The sequence below is a fragment of the Nipponia nippon genome, unplaced genomic scaffold (assembly GCF_047370975.1).
Source record: "Nipponia nippon isolate SJK-2023a ecotype South Korea unplaced genomic scaffold, ASM4737097v1 scaffold_5, whole genome shotgun sequence".
NCBI lineage: Eukaryota > Metazoa > Chordata > Aves > Pelecaniformes > Threskiornithidae > Nipponia > Nipponia nippon.
The window spans coordinates 94,229,979-94,252,771 of record NW_028262369.1 but is presented as its reverse complement, the minus strand read 5'-3'; the positions used below and the strand labels follow the sequence as shown (position 1 = coordinate 94,252,771).

At 43.1% G+C, this 22,793-nt stretch overlaps 1 protein-coding gene across 5 annotated transcripts in view; it reads right to left on the bottom strand.

Annotated features, from left to right (window-relative positions):
* Window positions 1-16,627: 16,627 nt before the first annotated feature.
* Window positions 16,628-22,793, bottom strand: part of SPOPL (speckle type BTB/POZ protein like) — a 37,948-nt gene continuing 31,782 nt past the window's right edge. The window contains exons 11-12 of one of the 5 annotated variants that reach the window (XM_087733482.1): window positions 17,127-17,190; window positions 16,630-16,915 (exon numbers count right to left, since the gene is read on the bottom strand). In XM_087733482.1, the coding sequence (XP_087589608.1) occupies window positions 17,175-17,190 (16 nt within the window). In that variant the 3' untranslated portion in view covers window positions 16,630-16,915; window positions 17,127-17,174. Of the gene's footprint in view, window positions 17,191-17,621; window positions 21,876-22,793 lie in introns of those variants that run through there. The other 4 variants (XM_087733481.1, XM_087733480.1, XR_015699043.1 and 1 more) reach the window with 4 other exon arrangements.

Here is a 22,793-nt window from a genome sequence, read left to right as displayed (position 1 = left end):
GCACTTGCTTATGGCATTTTTTTTTTAAATGTTACTTTGTGTCTTTATGTCTACAAAACTAAGGCACTACAACAGATCACTGAACTTTTTTCCCCAGCTGGAATTTGTTTTTCTCGGAGATATTCAAGTACGCACGGCAGCAAACTGCACTACAAGCCTAGGCAGAGGAGGTTCAATAGCATGTCGCGATATTCGAGAAACGAAGCGCGTGTTTTGACGAGGACTATCGTGAACTGTTTAATAATTGTGCAAGGTACATTCAAGGTAGAGGGGGTAGTGCAAATTACAGAGCCCAGGCCAGCCACCCGCGAGCAGGCCCGCGCGGGGCGATGCGGCAGCCCGCCGCGGTTCGGCCCTCGCTCAGTGTCCCATCGAAGTCCTCCCGGGCTGGGCTTTCCAGACCTCAGGAGGACAAACCAGGGCCGCGAGCGAGCAAACATCACCCCAGGAACACCCGGGCCACGTGGGGATGCATCGGGAAAGGCTGCTGTGACTCCAGAGAGAAGTATTTTAATAGGTTTAACACCTGAGCTTCTTGAACATGGAGAAGACACTCACCCGGCCGGCAGCTTTTGACTTAAAACAACTCTCGAGCTGTTCAAGCGAGGCACAGGCTGGTGCTGCACCATCGGAGCGGCACTGGGTACAGGGAGCCCAGGACGGCAGGAGGAGAGGGTCAGCCCGGGCCCCGTGGGTCCCGCCGCCCCGGGAGCCGGCAGCCTCTCCCCCGTGGGCGAGAGCTCTCGTCCCCCCCCGTGAGCCCTCCCAAGGAGCTCTTCTGCCCCCAAACCTCCTAATGACAGAGGAGGCACCAAACCCGCTCGCCTCCCTCCGCCCCCAGCAAACACAAACCAGTTCGGCGAAGGCCGAAGTTTCCTGAAGGCAAAGGCAAGGGCAGGGAGGGCCGGCGCGCGCGGGAGAGGCTGCCTTCGGGGGCTCAGCCTTTGCTTTAGCATAGCCCAAACGTTTTCCCAGGGAGAAGCGAACCCTCGGCGGCAGCAGCCGCCCAGCGCCGCGATGCTTCGCACCAGGGCGATGGGAGAAGCTTGCACCGCCCTCCTCCCGGCGAGCCCAGGCAGCAGCCGGGGCAGGAGGGGAGCAGGGGGCCTTGGTACCACAACCCGTCACGCCAGAGAACTCATCCCCACGCTTTTTCCAATCACAATACTTTAAAAATCAACTTAAAAGCATTACGTTTCTTGCAGATCAGTGGTGAGAGTCACTGAAGGAAAGCATTTACGATCTTACTGCAGGCAAAATCAGATTAAGAAGAAATTATTTAGACCTCGCAAGGTAAGCAAAATCCAATCCAATGAGCCAAAGGAAGGGGCAGACTTCGTTAGGTCAAATTTCACACCGCCCATGTAAGCAGAACGAAATTTGATTTAATATCCCACAGAGCAGGCCGTATTTTAAAAAACATTTTCCTGAATAACAGGTGACGATTTCAGCCAAGTTTCAAATTACCATGACTGTTCCTTTCATGACTCTTATTCAAAGGATTTTAAAATAAAAATTTGGAAGATTAAACACCATTTTTAGAAAGCGTCCCAAGTGGGCAATAAGGACTTATAACCGCAGCAACTTAGTCTAAAAGTTTTAACATGCATACTTTAATCCAAATCTCAACAGTATCGTTTCGCATGCATTTCTGTCAATGCAAACACCTATTTGAACTCCTTATTAAATGCGCTTCTCCCCGTGCCGCGGACATACGTACAAAAATCCCAGTGAAAAGCGAATTCATGATACACACGTAAGCATCAGCTTTTTGTCCTGAGCCCGCCGCAGTGCCACGGGAACCGTGTGCACTCAGTATTTTTTTTTTTTTTTTAATCCTTTCAGCTTGAAGAGGGAAGTAACTTGGTTTGGTTTTTCTTTCCCCCCTCAAGAATTTCACCCTTTGGGATCCTCGGCCTCTTCATCTCCCCGTAGCCCTCGCCGGCGGTCGGCCCCCGCCCCGAGCTCCTCGGCCCCCCAGCCATCGCAGCCCGGCGATACCCCCACGGCAGCGGCGAGCAAGGCAGGAAAAACGCAAAAGCCCGAGCGCTGTTTGCTGTGAGCTCCCCGGGGTTGCCACATTCTCTTTTTAGGGAGAATTTACTAGGCAGAGCTACAAGAGCAAACCCCTGAATCATCCTGATGCAACTGGAAGACCTCTCAGAGCAAGCAGGCGAAGGTATTCAGTGCAAGTCAGCATCCCCTGCTGCTTTTTTTTTTTTTAATTGTAATTCAAGGACATTAGAATTTGCTATTTGTTTTACGCTCTGTTGACCAGCACAATCTGGATAATGTTTTATTTATAGTATAATAATGATTCGTCATTACCACTGTCCCTATTCAAATATGCACAGCTGAAAAGACAATAACAAGTCGCGTATCCTAAGTAGCTCAATGAAATTCGCATCAATCAAGTAGATTTTTAGCTATAGGGCATCTGATTTGACAAACCAGACTTTGCCATTCCCATCTGTCTCTTGTGAACCCCTCTTACATGAGTCTGCCAGAAGCAGCTTCCCTCGTTGTTTCTAAAGGAGCAAATAAAATGATGTTTCTCACGAACTGGCAACTAGCACCGTACTGTACTTAGAGGATATTGCCTGTACTGTATTAGACAAAAACCTAGGAGTTAGGGTAAGCCCCCCCAAGAGGTGTACAAAACCAAAAAAATCACAAATTTATGTCATGCCCCTGTGGATTCAGGTCTCTGGAGTTACCGAGCTGAAGCTAAGCCACGCGTCAGCGGGCAGCTCCCGGTTACCAACGCAGCCCAGCTGGCCGCACGTGCAAGGACCACGCCAGCTCCACAAAAGAGGGATGCGAGGGACTGGATTCACAGAAGGAGAGTTGAATTGTCACGAAACATCCTGCTTCAGTCAAACCACAGCTCCCTCGGGGGTCGCTGAGCACAGCTCTGCAAAAGCTGTTCAGAGCTGCACTTAGAATCATAGCACCTTTAGGTTGGAAAAGACCCTTAAGATCATTGAGTCCAACCATTAACCTAACGCTGCCAAGGCCACCACTAAACCATGTCCCCAAGCACCACATCTACCCGTCTTTTAAATACCTCCAGGGACGGGGACTCAAACACTTCCCTGGGCAGCCTGTGCCAGGGCCTGACTGCCCTTTTGGTGAAGAAGTTTTTCCTAATATCCAACCTAAACTTCCCCTGGCGCAGCTTGAGGCCGTTTCCTCTCGTCCTATCGCTTGTTACTTGGGAGAAGAGACCGACCCCCACCTGGCTCCAGCCTCCTTTCAGGCAGTTGTAGAAGTGATTTAGAAGTGACGGAACCTGACGGGAGTCTGCTGGACACCGCCGGCAGCACGGCACAGCAGTGTCTCCCTGCCGAGGCCGCTGCCACCAGCCCTGTCCCGCAGCTCTGCAGCCCAAAATAGCTGCGGGTTTTCAGTCAGAAGCAAGCCTCCAGCTGCTGGTGCTCTCAAGCAAGAACCTCAGTCACCTAGACTAAATTTTGAAGGGAAAAAAAAAAAAATTGCAAAAAAATGCTTTTCCAAAGATGTACTTCAGTCTCCAACTCAGCATAAATCCAGCACCAGCTGCAGCCCAATTAAAAAGCAATTATGTTCATGGGAAAACAGTTTACTCAGGGATGGGGGGCGGGAATCTACCACATCAACATTGGTAGGACTCTAAAGCCAGACTCCAAAAGAAATATCAGCACCTTCCCGTTCAACCGTAATGATCCAGCCCAGCCGGTCAAACAGACAGTATTTCTTGCACTGCTCTCTGCGTTTGTCCTGAAGTCAGAACAGAGAAAAACAAATCCACTACTTTGGGGACTTTTTAATGTATTCCCTTCATCTTATGCGAAACGCACCTCTGTAACGCCTCATCCAGACGCAGCTAAATGACAGCGAGGGCTCGGAGACGCTGAGCCTTTCTGACACAGCCCGACTGCCGCAGCCGAGCGCGGCCGCAACGGAAGAGCGACGGTGCCCGATCCGCTCCTAAAACGGCTCCTTGGCCGTCCCGCCCCTCACCTGGCCCCTCTCGCCGCGACTGCTGTCGGAAAACAAGACGGTTTCAACCGCAGGCTGATGCCAGCCCAGCACCTCGCCTTTCAGTCATCAACCCGCTCACCTGCCCTTGGCAGCCCTGCATTTTAGCCACCACAGATGCAAACCCCGTTTCTCCATTTTCTTGCCTCATTCCCAGGCAGTACATGGCTCTTTCATCATTATGCACTCAATTAAGCTTTGGCTACCTTATCTTAACAGCTCCAAATAAGCTGGTGATCTTCCTGAAAGGTGATACATTATAATTGGCTCCAAATTGGCAAGAAAGAGAATAGTGAAATATGAGACTTGGAGGTTATTTGAATTAGCCCTGAAGTTAAAAATGGCCAAAAAAAGAGCACCTGAAGTTATTGGGGTGTTTGCTTAGACCTTCTGGTATCGGCCAGGTTTGTATCATCTGTTACAGCCCGTTACTTCCCAGGAAGCAAAACTTCTAGCGATCCTACCGACAGCAGTGATGCTGCCAGCTCCCCACCGCAGGCGATGAAGTAGCTCCACTGCACACAGCAGCGCAGAGCTGTCAGGGGTGAGGGTAACGGGGCAGGAGCCCGGCACAGGGCACGCTTCAGGGGCCCAGACGCTCTAGGTGTCCCTGCTGTCTACACACACCTCGACACGTTTTCAGTCTACAGCCCAGAGCGTCCCAGGCAAGCTCAGCGCCAACAACTCTCAACTCCTCCCGGCTGGGACCCGGGAACATCCCAGTCGGTTTCTGGCATTGCTGTGATCCTCGTTTTCATCCCTGTAATGAAAGCGATAAACACGAGAGCCGGGCGTGGATACACGTCCCAGCTGTGGGGTTTTTCGATGGGTGGGCGCAGGGAGCGGGCGGTGGTGCCGACAGGAGACCCACGCAGGAGCCGGCACGGCTCCCAGTGCCGCTGCCGGCTCCAGAGGGTCAAGCTCTGGGCATTCCCCCAGGGACGCGGCAACAGCAGCGTGACCTACTGCAGTCACTTGCTAACAATTCACATTATTCTGTTCTAAAATAAATAAATAAAAAAAAAAAAATCAGGTTTTCAAAATGTGTCAAGCGGATATTCCTGAACACGAGCACGTGTGTTTGGCCGAGGACGAGAACTGAGCAGTGAGGAGCCTTCAGTCTCTTCTAAGCCTAAGTAAGTACTTACTAAGTACTGAGGCTCTTCCACCGCCCTTGAAGGCGTACCTAAGGCACGTGCCGCAAGGGCGGGCGACGCTGAGCAGACTTGCGCTGCTAACCTGGGATCCCAGCGCAGAATATTTAACACCGATGTCTGAGCAGGTGAACCAAAGGACTAAAAATATTGCAAGTTGCCCTACCGAAGAGAAGCAAGCCTATTTATTACAGAGTACTTAAGACTACTTAATTCCAATCCATTTCTCACATCAGATATGTTTAACTGTAGCATTTCTGACTTCGATTCGTTGAAGATTTGGATAGCCAAAGTACTCTGGGAAAACAAGATGCTTGCTGAAAGCAACGCGGTACAGGGCAATTGCTCTGTCCCGAGGGAATACCCCCTCTCCCTTCTCCCAGTTTTAAAGTAAAGATACCGCAAGTACTAGACCACAGCGTTGTGCCACAGCCAAGCGCAACGTGACCGCTCGAAGCGAAAACGGCGCCACGGATGAACGGCGTGCAAGGCAGCCCGGACCCAACGGGTCAGCCGAGCTCCGCGCTGTGCCCAGGCATTGAGGGACACCTATTTTATTTGGCAAAAGGAGTGGAGAGAGAAATATATTTTTTTGATTCACCGCACCAGTTAGCTTTAAAACAAGCAGAGCCCCTTATTTAAAATACAACTCTTGAATTGCGTTGCCAGAAGCAGATTAATTGCAGCTTCCAGGAAAAACTCTGAGCTTATTTCACATTGACTTTTATTCCCACTTGAATTAAGTTCCTTATGTTACACCGACTCATTTGAATTTTTTGAATTGGTTTTGCATAGTATCATTTACTGATGTACTATCTTTAATTACATAACACACATACACTCTCCAACCGCATTATTAATGAAAGTGTTTTTAATTAAATGGCTCTCAGCATAATATTCAGTCATTAATTTCACATGCTCAGGCTGTGGAGAGATTCTATTCTGATGGTCTGGGGAAACTTTGTACTTTAGATGAGGGATACTTCCAAAGTGAGTTTTAGAGCGAAGCTGAAAATCATTCCGAGGGCTGGATTACCCTCCCAGCAGCCGGTACCGCAGTCCTGCTCTGCTGGGTATTGTCTGTTCTTCGGCTCCAGGGCTCCTTTTGCTCTGCCACGCTTCGCCACTGGTAATTTTCAAATGCCTCTCGCTGGATTCACATATATTCCACGGTGAATAATATCAGAGGTATCTCTTAGGAACAATTTATACTTGGATAACGGCACTGAGGCTGCACCCTCTACAAGAAAAAGCTCTGCACCCTCCCTTCCAATGCTGTCGCCCACCTGCCTCCACTCTTCCAGTGCTCTTTGCCGTGACACAGAGCGTTCCTGCTCTTGGGGATCGGGCTTTTTTTTTTTCCCATCCCCCAGACCCAGGCACACACCAGTACGTCATGCAGGCTTTGCTGCAAGCATCCTTAACGTTCCCCTGCTGCAAAGACTGCCAACCACGGCCAAGAGACAGAAGAACAGCATTAAAACTTCTTTTTGCATACTAGCACAAATTTACCATTGCCTTACTCAAGGCAAGCAGACCTCTTCTCCAGCCCAGCTTGGGAAAGAAGCCCACCCAAGCAGTCCTGTAACAAGTGTTTCCCTTCCACGGAGCCTCCAGAAAGGATTCATTTTCACCTCGGTTTATGCCTTCTATTTACTGATTAAAAAGAGATGCCTAGTTTTTTAAAAAAAAGTTCTGGGACAGCATTTACCAGGAAGACTTTGGAAGCCTTGGAAGTAATTTTTCTGTCTTCCTAGAATAGCTCAAAAGAACTTGAGAGTAACGAGGTTGCACATTGCTGTACATGTTTGACCTGTAAATTTTGCGGTAAGTTTGTCCATCTTCCCCAAAGGCAACTGCATATAAACCAATATTCTGGCAGGACTGCTCCTGGGACTCGTCATCCACTTAGTCTCTAGGTAATGAAGTCCTAACAACACAAAGTCCTGGACTTCTGCTTTTGAGTAACGAAGTCCTTCCTAAAAAAAACACGTCCTCTAATTTCTTAGGGTTAAAAGCCCTCACGCCAGTGCTAACGCACCCGAGGGGAGGAGCGGGTCTTGCCCACCCCGTTCTCCTGGAAGCACAGCGCCCTGGCTTTCCCCTTACCTACCGGTCCCTCTCCGCCTCAGCTCAGCGGCCTGCTGTGCCGCTCACGCCTTTGGGCCCCTCTCTGCCATGCTGCCCTACAGCTCTGTCCCCTCTGAGCTCGAGGCTGGCCCTTCCAGCTCTGCTCCTGTAGCCCAGCTGCAGCGAGATACCCACCACGAGCTCTCGCAGTCGCCTCCTTGCTCCAGCCCAGCAAAGAAAACCTTGGGAAGACAAACAGGGAGGGCATAAATGAGAATAAATGCTCTGAAGCCTTCTGTCAGTAAGATGAAACAGATCCCTTCCTTCCTTGGGAACCAGAAGTTGAAAACCTTGCTGAAAGTCACAGCGAGACTCATCTCGGAGTCGCCAGGTTGTAGCGTGCTGGCTGGAGAAAAGGCAAGGGGCCAGAGCACAGCGAGCTCCGGGCCAGCAGCGGCAGAACCTGGATTTACAAAGCCTCACCGTTCAAGATGATTGCTTCGCAGGGTTTTTAATGGAAGGGGAAAGAAAAAGGGTGAACGCAAAAAAATTTAATAAAAATCTACTATGTCAAAATGATACTATGCGTGGACCTCCAGTGCATTTAAAATGGATTTTAGAGAAGAGAAATAACTCCAGTATTTTTATATGACAAGACTAATAATAACATATGCCCACATTCCCAGCATTTCATGTCCACATAAAACATTGCACCATAATGAAAATAGTTGAAAGTATGACTTTCATCAATATTTAATTAGCATTTGGTGCTAACTCATTATTTCCGTACAATTAATTTGCCACCTTGCTGTACGGCCTGCCCAGAGCTCCTCCTGAAGGGCTGCTTCATCGGGGGGACACAGGTAACGCTAGACACGCGCACCTTCCCCGCGGCTTCTAGAGGACTGTGAAATATGGAGAATACGACTGACGTATTAACCTCCTGCAGGATACAAAAGCATAATATTGAAGTTCAAAATATGCACGTGTATTTGGCTAATGCTTTTTTGTAATAAGGGAAAATATTCTACTAAACTAACATTTTCAGCAAATAAATTGTACCAGCGTCACGCCTGCCCTTTCCTCACCGAGTGCCCTGGCTTGCGTACCCAGTGACAAGTCAGCAAACCAAACCAGCAGTGCCTTCTGGTAGCGATTTGAAACCTCTGGAACTATCAATTTTAAAGTGATTCCCAATAAATGTGTAGAAACCTCTACCAAAAAAGTGGCTTTTCGGATGATCACAGAGCACGAGATGACTCCCGATGACTGGGACTCGAGAAGAGCAGGCAGGCAACGGACAAACGACGCTTCCCAGTCACTTTGTCACTCAGCCCACCTTTGACAATTACTTTAGCCAGACCCTAGGAGCAGACATAAGGCAGAGTTTTCTTTCCGCATCCTTAGAGCGGTTCCTCCCACCCAGAGGATACTACAGGGAGTAAATGGGGTATTGCTGCCATGAAGGAAGAGATGCAAGGAAGAAAGCAGCCAACAGTCTCGACTGAAGGAAGCTGCAAACGCACTGCTTATATTCCCAGATGTTAAGTGAAGCGCTTGAACAGCTCCTGAGTTTCTGAACTACCTTGAGTCAACACGCAGCCCGTTTCCAGAAGCGGAAAGCAGCCATACGCATGCTTGGTTAACACCTAACTTCCCAAAGACAAGGGACTACAGTTGGTAAAATGGATGATGGGACTTCCAAACCTGTTGCAACACATTCACAACCGTCATTCATTGGAAATTTGAGCAATTTTAAGCATTTTAAGCATCTTCAAAGTTGGCCGCACCCCTAAAATTTGAGATTCCTCAAAGCCTGTATTTTCCTACACGTCAGACATTTGAATGAAGTGTTTAACGAAGCTTTAATGAGTGTTACAAATTATGAACTGGTACGAACGGCTGTAAGTGGGAAGTTTTAAGATCTGCCCTAAGACCTGCTGTCCTTCACTTTGCACATACTCACTTTTATTAAACATAATCCCCTCCAGCTGATTGAGTTGGGGAATTTTCCACACTTCTACATTTTCAAAAATGTCCTACTTGCAATTTTTAAGGAAAAATGGTTCTTTTAAAATGATTTTCAAGTAAAGGCAAATCTAATGAATAGATTCCAAAACTTTGATACTTTTGAAAACTAATAAGACAATAATATTCATGTCTAGCATGCTAACGTAGCAACACATTTAAAGAAAAAAAAGTAATCACTCCTTAACATTGGAAAACGTTTCTCAGCCAGCTTGGCAAGTGGCATTTTTAACTTGCAGGCTCTTGCATGTCTTCTTGCTCAAATCCCATTACCGGCCTCCAGAAGGGCCACACAGCGCATCAGCACGCAGCTCCTGGGCAAGGAGCAAAGCAAGGTCCCGTTCCCCTCGGACGCCTCCAGCAGGCCTCCCCACGCGCAGTCGCGGCAGCTCTGCCGCACACCTACTCAGAAACAGGCTGTTGACCACAGCACTCCCAGCAGAGCCAGAATTTCTTTCCGAGTCTCAATTCTCATCACCCGCTCCCTTAGCAGCTGTCACCCAGGAGAGAGGGAGGAAAAAAAAAATTTTGCAGGCTGCAAAGGGGAAAGGCGAGTGCCTGGCCTGCAGTGTGAAGGCGGCATCACGTCCTTCCAGCTCCAACTCCCTGGAAATAAAAGCACTCACCACCCGTGCACGCTCTTGCTTATCAATTATTTGATGAAACCTCCGCTTTCAACATTTGCTTAAGACACAAAAGAAAAAAAATCTACAACACGAGCAAGCTGCAATTGCCCCTTTCTTCTGGTTTGCAGAAGACATTCCCACCTACGAGGGCTCATACACAAGAACTAAGCGCGAACAACCTCCTAACAAATCCTAGCGGACGTTTTTGCTGGATGCGCGTGCACGCAGAGTTAAGCGTACTTCAGGGAAGTTAATCCTAAATGCATGGAGCCTGTCAGCAAGCCAACAGTACGTTCAGCTGCAAATTCCAGTGATGCAGCATGCTCAAATACGTTTATATTCCGTTTAGAGAACTGGTTGGAAAAAACCCGAGCGTCTCTACTGGTGGAAAAAAATACTGATGTGAGAGCTGACGCAGCTGAAGACTAGATACAAGGCGTACGTTCACCATGAAAAAAAGAAACCAGAGCGATCAGGGCTCCAATGCAGTTTTTACTGCCCAACTGCTAGTTCCTACTGCCCTGCTGGAGAGCACTGGTGTGGACAACACAAATGCCCTCCTTCCCTTCACCCTCAACTTGGCTATTTAAGCTAAAATTGCTGCATAAATAGCTTTGACAACCACGTACAAGGATACTAACGGTTAGCAGACGAGCCGTGCTGCCTCGGCTCTACCGGGCCAGCCATGCCCTTTGCTTTCGTCCTAGGTGGCACAGCTCCTCCGGGGGAACTGGCATTTCCCTTATAGATGTTTAAACCCCGTCTATCTGCAGGAATAGAAGCCAGTTCCGACACTCAAAGCTTAGCCTTATAAGAAGCAAATAAAGATTACAAAACTATGCCAGCGCTATTGATGGTTCAGCGATAGGAATCTCTACATACAGCTAAATAAGCTCCTTATTTTTATTACTGATGTGGTTGCAGCGGCACTGAACATTGCTGAGCCAGCCCTGGCTTTTGTGCTTGTTTTTAAAGAATGAAGTAAGAAAAACATTCATGCCAGGAAAAACTTCATTCCGTCTTTGTAATTCATGTGAAGACACAAACAAGGATTATGGATAAAGACAGTCCCAGTGCAACAGCACCTTCCCGCACACGTTTTTATCTGGAGGAATCAGGAACAACTGCTCAGTGTGCTCGCTGCAAACAAGCGGCGAGGGAGGATTAGGGACGTGCTGATAGCACCGACTTAAAGTAAATACAATGACTGTTCATAGAATGACTACGACCAAGGGTGCAGAGATGATTATTTACACAAAATGAGCCCAATTTAGAAATGCTCTTGGTTTTATACCACATGGGGTACCCACAACAGCTGATTATTTTATATAACAAAAAAACAGACCAGACCTTTAACATTCCTGAACTTTAAACTGAAACCTCCTCTTAAGATAAGCTAGTCATAAAATACCCACACTTTTTACCTCTTTGTTTCTTTTTCTAACCGCCCAGAATATCCCCTTATTGGAAAACTGCAGCCACCTGCCGAGTGCTTGCTTCACCCCATCTCAGCACTTCGTGAACATCCATACTAAAACATTTTTTTCCAGGATAATTCTTCCAGAGTCAGTTTCCATATTCTGCTTGAGTACTTTGATTAAAATTTGTACCGAATATTCACAGAGGTGAATATAACCGGGCCACAGTGCCCCGGTAAACATCGTATATTTAACTAAACAAGTGGCAAGACAACTAGAATGAAATATTTGTTGACTACAAAAAGTAGCTGAAATTGCAAGCACTCCGTTTCTTTGATAAAGTATTTCTAAACACGTAGCCTTTTTGTAGCTATCCACAGAGATCCTAATTTCAGACATACAGACCTGCAGCTCTTGCAGCTCCCAGAGCTGGGGCAGACCCATTCCTACGCTCCCTGCCGATTCCTGGGGTCACCTTAATCAGCACTAGGGCAACACCACCAGTTTAGGAGTCCTGAACCAGTTACGAGCAGAACCCACCCTAGTATATATACCCAAAAGCTTTTACAAGTTCTACCAACCATGGATTACTCTGATGAGCATCTGAAATATCTGTCCTCCGGCCTGCAGGCAGGAGAGCTGCAGAGCTGGGGCCGTCCTTTTGCAGGAGGCAGGGCAGGTTTAGCCTCGGCTTCCCAAACGGGGCAGCACCACCCCAGGAACATCAGGCTGACAGTTTACAAGGGAACCATCTCCTGCATTTTGGTATCTTTAACCCTGAGTCTAGCACCCCGCTCCCTAAGCCACTTAAACGAAGTGGGCTAGGGAAGCCTTTTGTTTTAACCGTCTTCTGGTGCCCTACACCTTGCGATCGTTTAAATCCATGCATTTTTCTTCAACCCCGTGAAAGAGGACAAGCATTCTGCAGAAGACATCTTCATTTTTACCCCCTGAATCTTTATGTTTTCTGTCCCCAGGTTCTCCCAGATGCAGAAGAATGCTGAAACGATCTAGAACCCAATGGCACTTTGGGCACGATCAAAAGGTGAACATAATCACGGAGGGGGAAATTCTCATTGCAACTGCTCAGCAGTACCATTTCTCCTCAGACCTTAGCATGACACCTTACCGTCTATAATTCAGTCACGCTGACCTGCTTGTTTTTGCAAGGTCCCACCTTGCACGTTCATTATAGTCTCAAGCTATTTTTCTGCATTAGTCGCTTTAAAGCATCTCCTTTGCACAAAATCTGTTTCAGCCGATCATCCTGCCAAATATCAAGTTCTATTTCTTCAAGTTGAATCTTTATTTCCTGCCAATCTATTATGAAGTTTTATCCTGCTGCCCTTTTTTCTACTACTGAGAAAATACTTTTGTTGGATCTCAGTTCTTTCCTCTGGATGAGCATTTACTTCCATCAGAAGAGGGAAGACTAAGCAGAAGCCATTTTTTTTTTTAAAGAGTCAAAGGGTAGACACCTGCAGAGCAGCATGGAAAAGCTTGAGCTCCTATGCAGACAAAAAAAAAAAAATGGCTTTCAAAACCTCTACGCTACTGGTTTGAAACACAAAATTCATACAATATGTTTGGATAAATCCCTCCATGTGTGCATGTTAGGAGTAGGACAAAACTGAATGACAACATAAAGGAGGACATAGAGACTCTAAAAATTAAAAAAAAAGCCAACCTCTGAAGAGCAGATGCCCTACATCAGGATTTACCTAGTTTTGCCATCATGCAGATCGAAATGTTTTTAAAGCCGATGTAGACTCAAGGATGAGTTAAGGCTCCTGATGACAGCTTTGCATCCCTACATTCCCCTACCTATCTGCTAAAGAGCAGCTGGGAGGAAACTGCTTTACAGAAAAGATCCGACCTGGGTTACATCCAAATTATTTCTTATGGAAAAAGCATATTCAGCTACCTAATGCATCTACCGTATTCTCCCTGGTCAACTGAAAATACAAAGCTGAAAATCTGAAAAACCCCACCACCCTAAAGAAATAACAGACAAACCTGGCTCGCCCACATACACAAATCTACATTTTTTTAGAAACACTGGAGCCTGAATATGCAAATTATAAGAATGTATTAATTATCATTAATCATTCCTTCACAAAGACTAGAACTAATTGGAGAAATAATTTGAGAAAATTGAAGTACATGACAGAAAGCATTAAGATTCATGAAGTTTCAATTCTCTGGTCTGTCAGCTTGTCAAAAGTAGACGCCTGCTATTCTAGCATTACTGGTAAAACACTTTGTATTTTCCTCATCTAATATACAATTTAACCCTTCTTATAGTTTGTTCTGAGATTAACTACAACTGATGATACAAATTTCTTTGTAACAGTGCCTTTTAATAGAAAATGTATCTCCATTTCTTTTAAACCGGGGAAACTGAAATTGCTGAAATTCCATTATAAAGCATTTGCAGGTTCACTAGATATTTTGTATTGATTTATAGTATTTGAGAGGTGCCGGCGCACACAAGAAAAAACAAGACGTTTGAAAAGAAAGGTACATTCAAAAAGATAGGTACACTGTTCCACATCCACCCTTCATCAATTCACCTTGCCCAGCCAATAAATATGCAACAAGTTCTGGGCATTACTTGTCCAAGAGCATTTGATATTTATATATCGATATTGAATCTTATATATCGATATTCATAAAGCAATAGAGAAGATGTAGCTCAGAAGCTTGTCTGTACACAGCCAACTAGGCAGCCAGCCTTAGTGAGCACACCCTCCATCTGCTTCTTCCCATGCCGGTCCTTACACCACCAGCAGAGAAAAAGGCAAACAAGTTTTGTTTGTTGCCCTGGGATAACCCTCCCCAGGTAAACTGTACCGGTATGGGCTCTTTCTGATCCAGCGTAATAACACACAGTCCTGCTGTAAGGGAGAAATGAAGTCTTGGTAGTGCAAGAACTCCCACATGCGTGTGTCTGAAAGGAACAGCCCATCTGCAAGATCCGACAGGGACAAGATGCAAAATTTAAGACTTTTTTTTTTCCCCCTTTTAAAAGATACGGTGTAGGCTTTATGGAGAACATCACAGCTCTTAATCTGGGGATAGCGCAACTACACGAGCAAGATTTAGTCTCTGCTGACCACAGTAAGGCAACATTTTAGCTGCATCCTTCAGTGGCAAGTAGGTGGTTTGTCTTAAAATTTCAAGACTTTATAAACACAACACAGCTGGTTTAGAAAATTACGTGTACATAATACATAAAATTAAAGCTTGCGGAAAGTTACCAATTAAAAGTAAAAAATTTAAATAGTTTACTTGGCAATTAATGTTAAAATAGGAGGTTCGCCTGCAGTTAAAGCTTCTACACTTTAAGAAGTCACCCCATTAGAATTTTTTGCATATGCGTCAAAATTTACCTTTATTAACTGAAATGGCTCAGTCAACTATGCAGCGAGAAATGTGGCAAGTCAAAAGCCGTAACTGCTTAAAATGCAGCACAAATTGCCTCCATTCTGATCAGCAGCGCAAAGTTTGACATAGCGCAATTTATTTTCTACATGACTATCACTGCCAACACATGAAACATGCATAAGTTTGGCAAAGTGCAGATTTTCACTCATTATATACATACCCTTGATTGAAATACAGTACCTGCACAAAAATACTGTTATGCTCCAAACTCTACTAAGAATGCAAGACAAAAATGTTAGTGTCAGGTAATGTTTTCAAAGGAAGTCAAATCTGCTCTCTGCTTTACAGGATGATCACCGCATATTGCGACAGCTCTAAGTCTCCTTCAAAATACTTTAACCAAGAACTCGAAACACTCTCGGTAGTTTCTCTGTAAGCCAAGGCCAAGCAAACTCTGCAAAATTATTTTTCCTCCCGAGTCCTGAATCACAAGCTGATTTCTGTTATTTATACTTGACTTATGAGAAACCCAATTTTACACTTCAAGCATCAACTTCAGATACTGTTTAAAATATAACTTATTTGCCAACCACTGGAATGCCATCTCTATTCCACAGCACTCGTGAATTGTCACAGCTGAGTTCTGGGAGGTTTTTTGCCTAGATGCAGTGCTTGTAGTGGAAAAAGCAGGTTCTTTGCATCATACATCTGAAATGTTTCATTCGACGTCTACACTTGTATTTCTTCCAGCTTCCTCTGAGAGAACAAAGAAGGAATCTTCAAAATAGATGACAATAAAAACATGTTCCTCTAGTGGAAAATTGCCAAGAAGTTTGCAGAAAGATAAACTGTTCAAAACTACTCTAATTTTAACAGCAATTAACAGCATTTCCTCTATTACCATACTATCACAATGCTAAGTGCAAAGTTATTTGTGTATAATGGAAGTAGTTTGATCATTAATATAACTCACTTACTTAAACATGGCACGTAAAATTTGTGGTGGAATGGGTAATACTAACTTAAATAGTAATTGTAACAGAAGTCATCTAAAACAGAAAAACATTAATATTAAAAGGTTATATTCTTCCATATAGAACATAGCTAAACTTACTGAATTCTTTAATAATTAAAACAGTAAGGTAGGTAAGATCCTAGAATAAATCAGAATTTCTCCCGGCAAAGTTAAGATGCAAGTTGTCATGATTAGTCAGTAACAGCTATGAATTCTGGAGAAGAGGCACAAAGACACACTTTAATCGGTATTTCTCACCTGTGACTGCTTAGGCTGCACTTTGAAACACTTTTCTCCTAGCGGCAGTTAACGGGGACTGCTTAAGCTGGCACTACTCAGTAGGACATCAAACTACGCCTTCAGTGCACGGCAGGGCTGGCAATGCTGCACAGTGAGAGATGCTTTTTACTCTAATAGCGTATCTTACCCATCGACACTGATAATGTGAGCTTTCCCCTTTTAAAGAAAGGGAAGGACGTACGTTGGACTTCAATTAAGAATTCTCAGAAAGCTGCTAACGTTACTAGTAATATTTGAGTTAAACCAAGATTCAGACAGATTGACACTGTAAAATACTTTTAAGAGAAGCATTCAGCTAGACGTAGGAAAAGCCTTATTTATGTGTCCAGTTTCCATATAAAAGACAATTAGAATTCATTTTAGAAGGAAAAGAGGTGCTTTTTTTAATCAATGCTAATTGAATCCGTTTTGCTGAACAACAAAGAAAAAACTTTTGTATGATGACATGGTAAACATCTCAGAAGAAAAATTACTTCAGAAAGACTAAGGATAAAAATATAGCCTTCTAAAAAAAGAAATAATAAAGTTTAATATTCTTTACCTAGAAGTTGAAGCTCAGCTCAAAAATTTGGACTTGCATAAATAATTTTGATTACCATTCACAGTGGTAACCAGTCACGTTTACCTTGGAGGTCACTGAAACTGCCAGCAAAGGTGTAAGGTATGCCATTGTTGGTATAAGCCCCACGAGGAACTTTAATTATTGCGGAGTAACTTAAGGGATGTATGTTTTAAGCAAACATGGAGAATTTTGCATGTACCTACACACAAAACAGCGATGTGCTACGCTGAGACGCCCAAGACAGCCCTATGACGACAGCTCTGTATCCTTATTTCTTACCCAAGTCACCTTAGGAAGAACTGCCATGGTCGATTGTGCCACATTCTCGCCGTAGCCTAGATAACACAAGACAGGTCATTGCGTTTGTTCAAATGGCCTGCGTCACTTTGCGCAAAGTAACTTACCTTGACATCATCGTTTTCTGGAGTTCAGTGCATCCAAAGTCAAACGCATGGAGCAGTGTATCAACAGGCCTACATATCTTTGCACACTATCTATAAACATATTAAACCCCACGAACGACCCATGTAGATTATTCTTACATACCTCTTCTCCCGTCACAAATGCAAGCAACATTCCTGTTGTATGTGGTCATTATAAGCCTATACTCCTTGACAGGAGAGAGGGAAAAAAAAAAAAAAAAAAGAGACAGTTTTTGATGGTAGGTGGAAAATGAAACCAAATCTCTTGGAAACCATGAAGCCCATCTTCATTACCACAGGACCAACTCTTCTTCCCACCGAGTATCAGTTCTGACAGAGTCTGTGTAAAGGCAGTCATTTCTCAGGCAGGCAAGTTACAAGCTATTCGGAGCTCTAAGTTATTTGAAAGTGTCAAAATGGAAAAAATAACCAAGTTAGTGGAGCTCAGAGCAAGACTGCAATATGGTCCTCCCCAAAAAAGGCTTCCGAAAGGACAGCAGTATATTTTACGCTAGACTGACGGACAGTGCTGGTAAAACACCTTTCTCAAAGAAGAGAAGCAAAGGTAGCCATTGGGAACATACACAGGTAAAAAACAAATACAAGCCACACAGACACATTCTGTATAAGTAACAACTTTATTGTAACTTGATGTGCTGAAACGCAAAAATATTTTCAGCAACAAGGTACAAAAAGTATTTCACCATTAACATCAGCTGATAAAAAAAGGCTGGATGGTTCGATACAACTGTTTTACATATCTGAATTCTCTTAATCATTTCCACCCCAAAACAGGTCTAAGTCATTTCACTGGTTTAATTTCTAAAATAGGACTCATTGATCTTAAGCCTTCAAAAACCAGGTTACAAATACGGCGAAGTTCCTTGCCAAACATTTGAAATAGTGAATTCCCTTTACAAACATAGTCCATTTACTGTAAGCAGAAGCCAAGTTATGAGACTAAGTCAGTGTCTTGCGAGCTAAGGAGCTAAGCTCTGCACTAAATATGCTATCAACACCAGACAAAGAGGACAGTTAACATTCCATTTGTCAAATACAAAAAAATAAATCAGTTAAGCTTAGGAATTTTAACCAGCTGTAAAATTCAACAAAATTCAACACTATTTCAGGTAGCAATACCTCACAATTGCAATTCACTGTCTTATGAAACACAGTGTCAAATACTGCACATCGTTTTATCCTCCCACGGGAAAAACCTTTCCATGAGGATTTAAAAGGAACATAATCTCCATGTAGGTGTTCTACTGACCTTCTGTGCAAAGGTGAATTTTATACTAAATACTCAATGTTTAGAAAAACATCAGAACTAGAGTAGCTTGTAAAACTAACTTTGTGTCCATGATTATCACATTTTGACATACACTTATCTTGTAACAGCAAATATTTTCACATTTTCACAAAAATATACCATTACTCAACTGGTACCTGTAATACTAATTCCACTTTTTTGTGTTGTTTCTACCTCTGTGAAACTGAATTTAGGAAGCAAGAATCAACATGCAACAGAGCTCAAATGGGTAATTTGTAACTTTTCCATCTCAACTGTGTATCAAATAGCATTCTCCTTCACCTTTAAAAATACCTTTCAAAAAGATCTTGTATCCTGTTTAAATCTTCCCTTCATTACAACAGTTTCCTAAAAAAGGCACAATGTGTTCATACTTCTGCATGCAGTAAATGGACTAGGAAATAAGGATTTATTGAAGCATCTTCCACCCAAAGCATCTCCTTAGGAGAGGTTCAAATGGAAAAAAAAAAATATATATATAATACATAATAGCATTTTAACAGCAAATTGAGTCCTTATTTTTAGAAAGTCATTCTTGACAAAAAACACCGCACAGTCATACACACACGCGCACGCACACACAGGACACATGCAGGGTTCTCCCCAGAAAAGTACGGAAGCAATGGTTCACATATATCTGAGGGAGTAGTGTTGGCAAGCCAAAACATGGCACCTTCATACATTATGTTCCTAATCTGTATATAAAACTAAGAAAAAACCCCCAAGATTTCAGCCTGAAAAAAACCGTCCACTGTATGAGATAGTTTTATATCTGCTGCACTTCGAACTGACAACTGAGGTTTTGAAGGGCAAGCTCTTGAGATGTGGGGAATAAAAACTAGCTACTGAATCCGAAGAAGGGTGTAATTACAGCTATCCTGCTCCAGTGAGAACACTGCATGTAGAGAATTAAAGAAGAGGTGAGTAACGAGTGCACTCACGAATACAGCAACTGTTTTACCTTTTTCTTAAGAGCTGACAAAGCTTGAAAACATACATAATAAATAAAATCAAATCTAAACAGATCAGTTATCATGGGGTTTTCTTTCCTGTTAGTGTAATGTATGGTATACACTGCCTGACTTGAGAAGTGGACACTCTACGATGTAGATACTATTACAGCACAGTGTCTGACGTTTTTTGGTACAAAGTGTATTAAGCTTCTAAAAGAAAAAAAAGTCTTCATAAAAGTCCTTAAGCTTTCCATTAGATTACTGTATGTTGTTACTGTAGAACAAGCTGAGCTGGACAATCATTACAGCATTAAATATTCAAGTCACTTTGTATCTTAGAGCTGCAAGTTTTCCCAGTGATGAGTATGAGGATATATAGTCCTAACGCGTTACACAGTGCAGCAAAAACACTACTATTTTGGAGGGAACAATTACCTTTACGTCTTATTGTGAAGAATGCTTATGAGACCTAATTTTAGATAAATATTTAAAAATTGATAAAAGGATAAATCTCTAAATATATAATTTGATGCCTTACGTACTATTAAAGTTTCTGATTTTACACTTTATCCATCATAAAGATTTAGTTACAAGGTAAGAAGAAAATGCATGTTTAGAGGTTATTTTGTTCTTCAAAACTGGACTGGGCATTTTTTCCAATTTACCTTTGCTAATGGTCTACTAGATGCCAAAGTATAAAACTATATACTCTTTCCTCTAAAAATTTCGTTCAGAGCAATTCAGGTGAATCTTAATGAAATGAGGATGGAGATAGATTTTGAGATAGTAAACAATCTGAAATTCTTCCTCTCTCCTCCCTGCATAACTTTTTTTAAGAGGCAAACTAAAAACCCTTATGCAAATACGTTTATAAATTAGGTGAGATCTCCTCCCATTCCCCACTGCTAAACCCAAGTCTTCCCAAAAAAGAAATATAGCATATTATCACTATTACAGTAAACTCAATGCAATAACTCAGGAAACATTTAGAGTGTGCACTACTGCAGACTTTTCCTCCCAATTGTAAACAAAGCTATCAAACACCGAGGATGTTGGTATTAAAGCTAAGGTTCATATAATAAAGAACTGGCCCATGACAAGCAGTTTACAAATGTTTCATCCTTTTCACATTATGCAGAATTTCAATACCATCCACAATGCTAGTACAATAACTGAAATGCAAGACTGAGCAAGTCTCTGCTTGCAAATACCATCTGACATTTCAGGGAAATATTCCTCTTGATGTGTACGTAACCTCCTGAGGTGTTAATGGAAGCTGTGCACATATGTCAAGATGGGAAAAATCCCTTCAAAATTTTACCATTCACATGCCTTTTTCAAATAAGCGAAAATATTCCGTTACTTAAACATGAAAGCTCGCAATAGCCACCTTCAATTGAGTCTTAAAAAGACATGCCTTTCTTTTCTAACAAAACTAAATCCCATGTGGCTGTGGGCATCTTAAAATGTATCTAAAAAGTTAAGCCACAATTACCTGTACCTCATTAATTCATCAAAAGCAAAATAGATATGTACCACACGACATACAAAAGTTACACATTAAAAGTGCATATTCAGAATCCATTTGGCCCATTTCTTCAATTTACATTTGGTCATTCTACGCATCCTTTACTTTTCTATGTAACCATACATGTGGGATATATTTTTTCCATATACAATACTATTCTGTTTTCACATTGAACTCTCTACCTCTCGTTCAGTTCTGCATTAAATGTAAACTAATGATGGACCGTAAAGAAACACAAGCAAGAGGTTTATTCTGTGTTTCTTTTACCATTTGGACAGCTTTGACACACACACAATAAGCATTACAAACTGTAATGAAAATACATTTTTGGGCCAAACCATTGCATATTTGCCCCCACAATGAAAAATAAATTATGTTCAAAGCAGTATATTGCCATAAATAGCCTGTAGGCATTCGCTGAAGGTAAACAGGCTCTCCCTATATTTAGCACTTGTCTAGGGTACATTATGTGCCTCTGGTTCAAGTGCTTTTAAATGAGAGGCTAGTTAAAACCTTCCAGTTAGCACAGGACCAAACTATACTATTTTTTTTTTCTGAAAATAATGGAAGATCCCTTTCAAAAATTAATCTTCAGTTATCAACTTTACTGCATTATGGAGCTAGTGCAATCCTGCAGAGCCTAGTCAAAAAGACAAGGCACATTAAAAAATAATAATAAAAAAATCAAGATACATTAGACTATATGGACTAGAGAGTCATTGAAGATAATTTAAGGCCTTTCAGTGAATTAGAGTAATCAGTCTAATTTAAAGCTGAGGATTAAACCATAAATTATCCACCTGAAAAGCAAACAATAGGCTTTTTCAGCTTCTGTTCTGTGGACAAGGATAACAAAAACTCTTGTTATGGTTTGTGAAAACACCTCTGGACATGGAGGAGTAGAGTCAATTCAATTTCTCTAAAGTTCATGGAAGATTTCATGACTGTTTTAGCCGTTTGCGTGGAATGCCAAACTGTGGACACTGTGCAGATGCTAGTGCGCGAAAGGCCTCTGCTACTAAGTGAGGGTGGGAGTGGATCATGGACTTCCAGCCTGCTGTTTCCATTATGTCTGTTGCTTGGCTGAAAACAGAAGTATTAAGAATAGTCACACAATTTTACAAACCAAACGCACAAATGCACAGTGGAGAAGAGCAGGCAAGGCAGAACTACTGCAGGAGAGCAGTTGAGCATTATGAGACAGACTTTATGAATGCCAGTAACGATGCCATTGGAAAGCAGCAGCAAATTGTAATTCAGGTATATTAATATCATCACATGTAGGACACAGGGTGCTACTTCTGCTCTACTCAGTACCAGCAAGAGCTCAGCTAGAGCGCTGTGTCCAATACTGGGTACTGTGTAAGATAACCTCCTTGAAATTGCTCAGGAAAAACAATACAAATGGTAAGGGGAAAACAAGAAGAAAATGAGGTCTAGTGTAGAGAAGAAAAGCAAGGGAAGACACGATAATCTCATTACATAGAAGGACATGCTCAATTTGGGGAGAGAGAAGGATGACAAGATGAATCAGCTGAAACTGCAGCAAAAACGATTAGTTTATATACTAGAAAAAGCCAGGAAGACAGATTAGCTGGCTGACTACAGAACCCTTCACTGGGAGCTCACAGTTTGAGTACCAGTGGAGCATACTTGAGAATAGTCACTCTTTCTTCAGTACAAGACCATGGACTACATTCAGAACGGTTTTCAATGGCCACTGTCGGTTTTTAACTAATGCAGAAGCAACAACAGATTTCAGCAGGCATCACATTGACATCCAGGAGATTAAAAACAATGTATATATTTACTTTTCTGTGAAAGAATATAAAACAAAAGCATAACATTCACTCTGCACATGAAGAATATTGCACTGGTTGGGATGCATGCCACATCGACACAGGATAAATGTGTAATTTGGAACCGACAGCTTATGCATCAATCCCAAGTTTCCATTGCCCTGCGTTTTCAAAAGCCTTTCGTGAGCACCCTCATACTGTT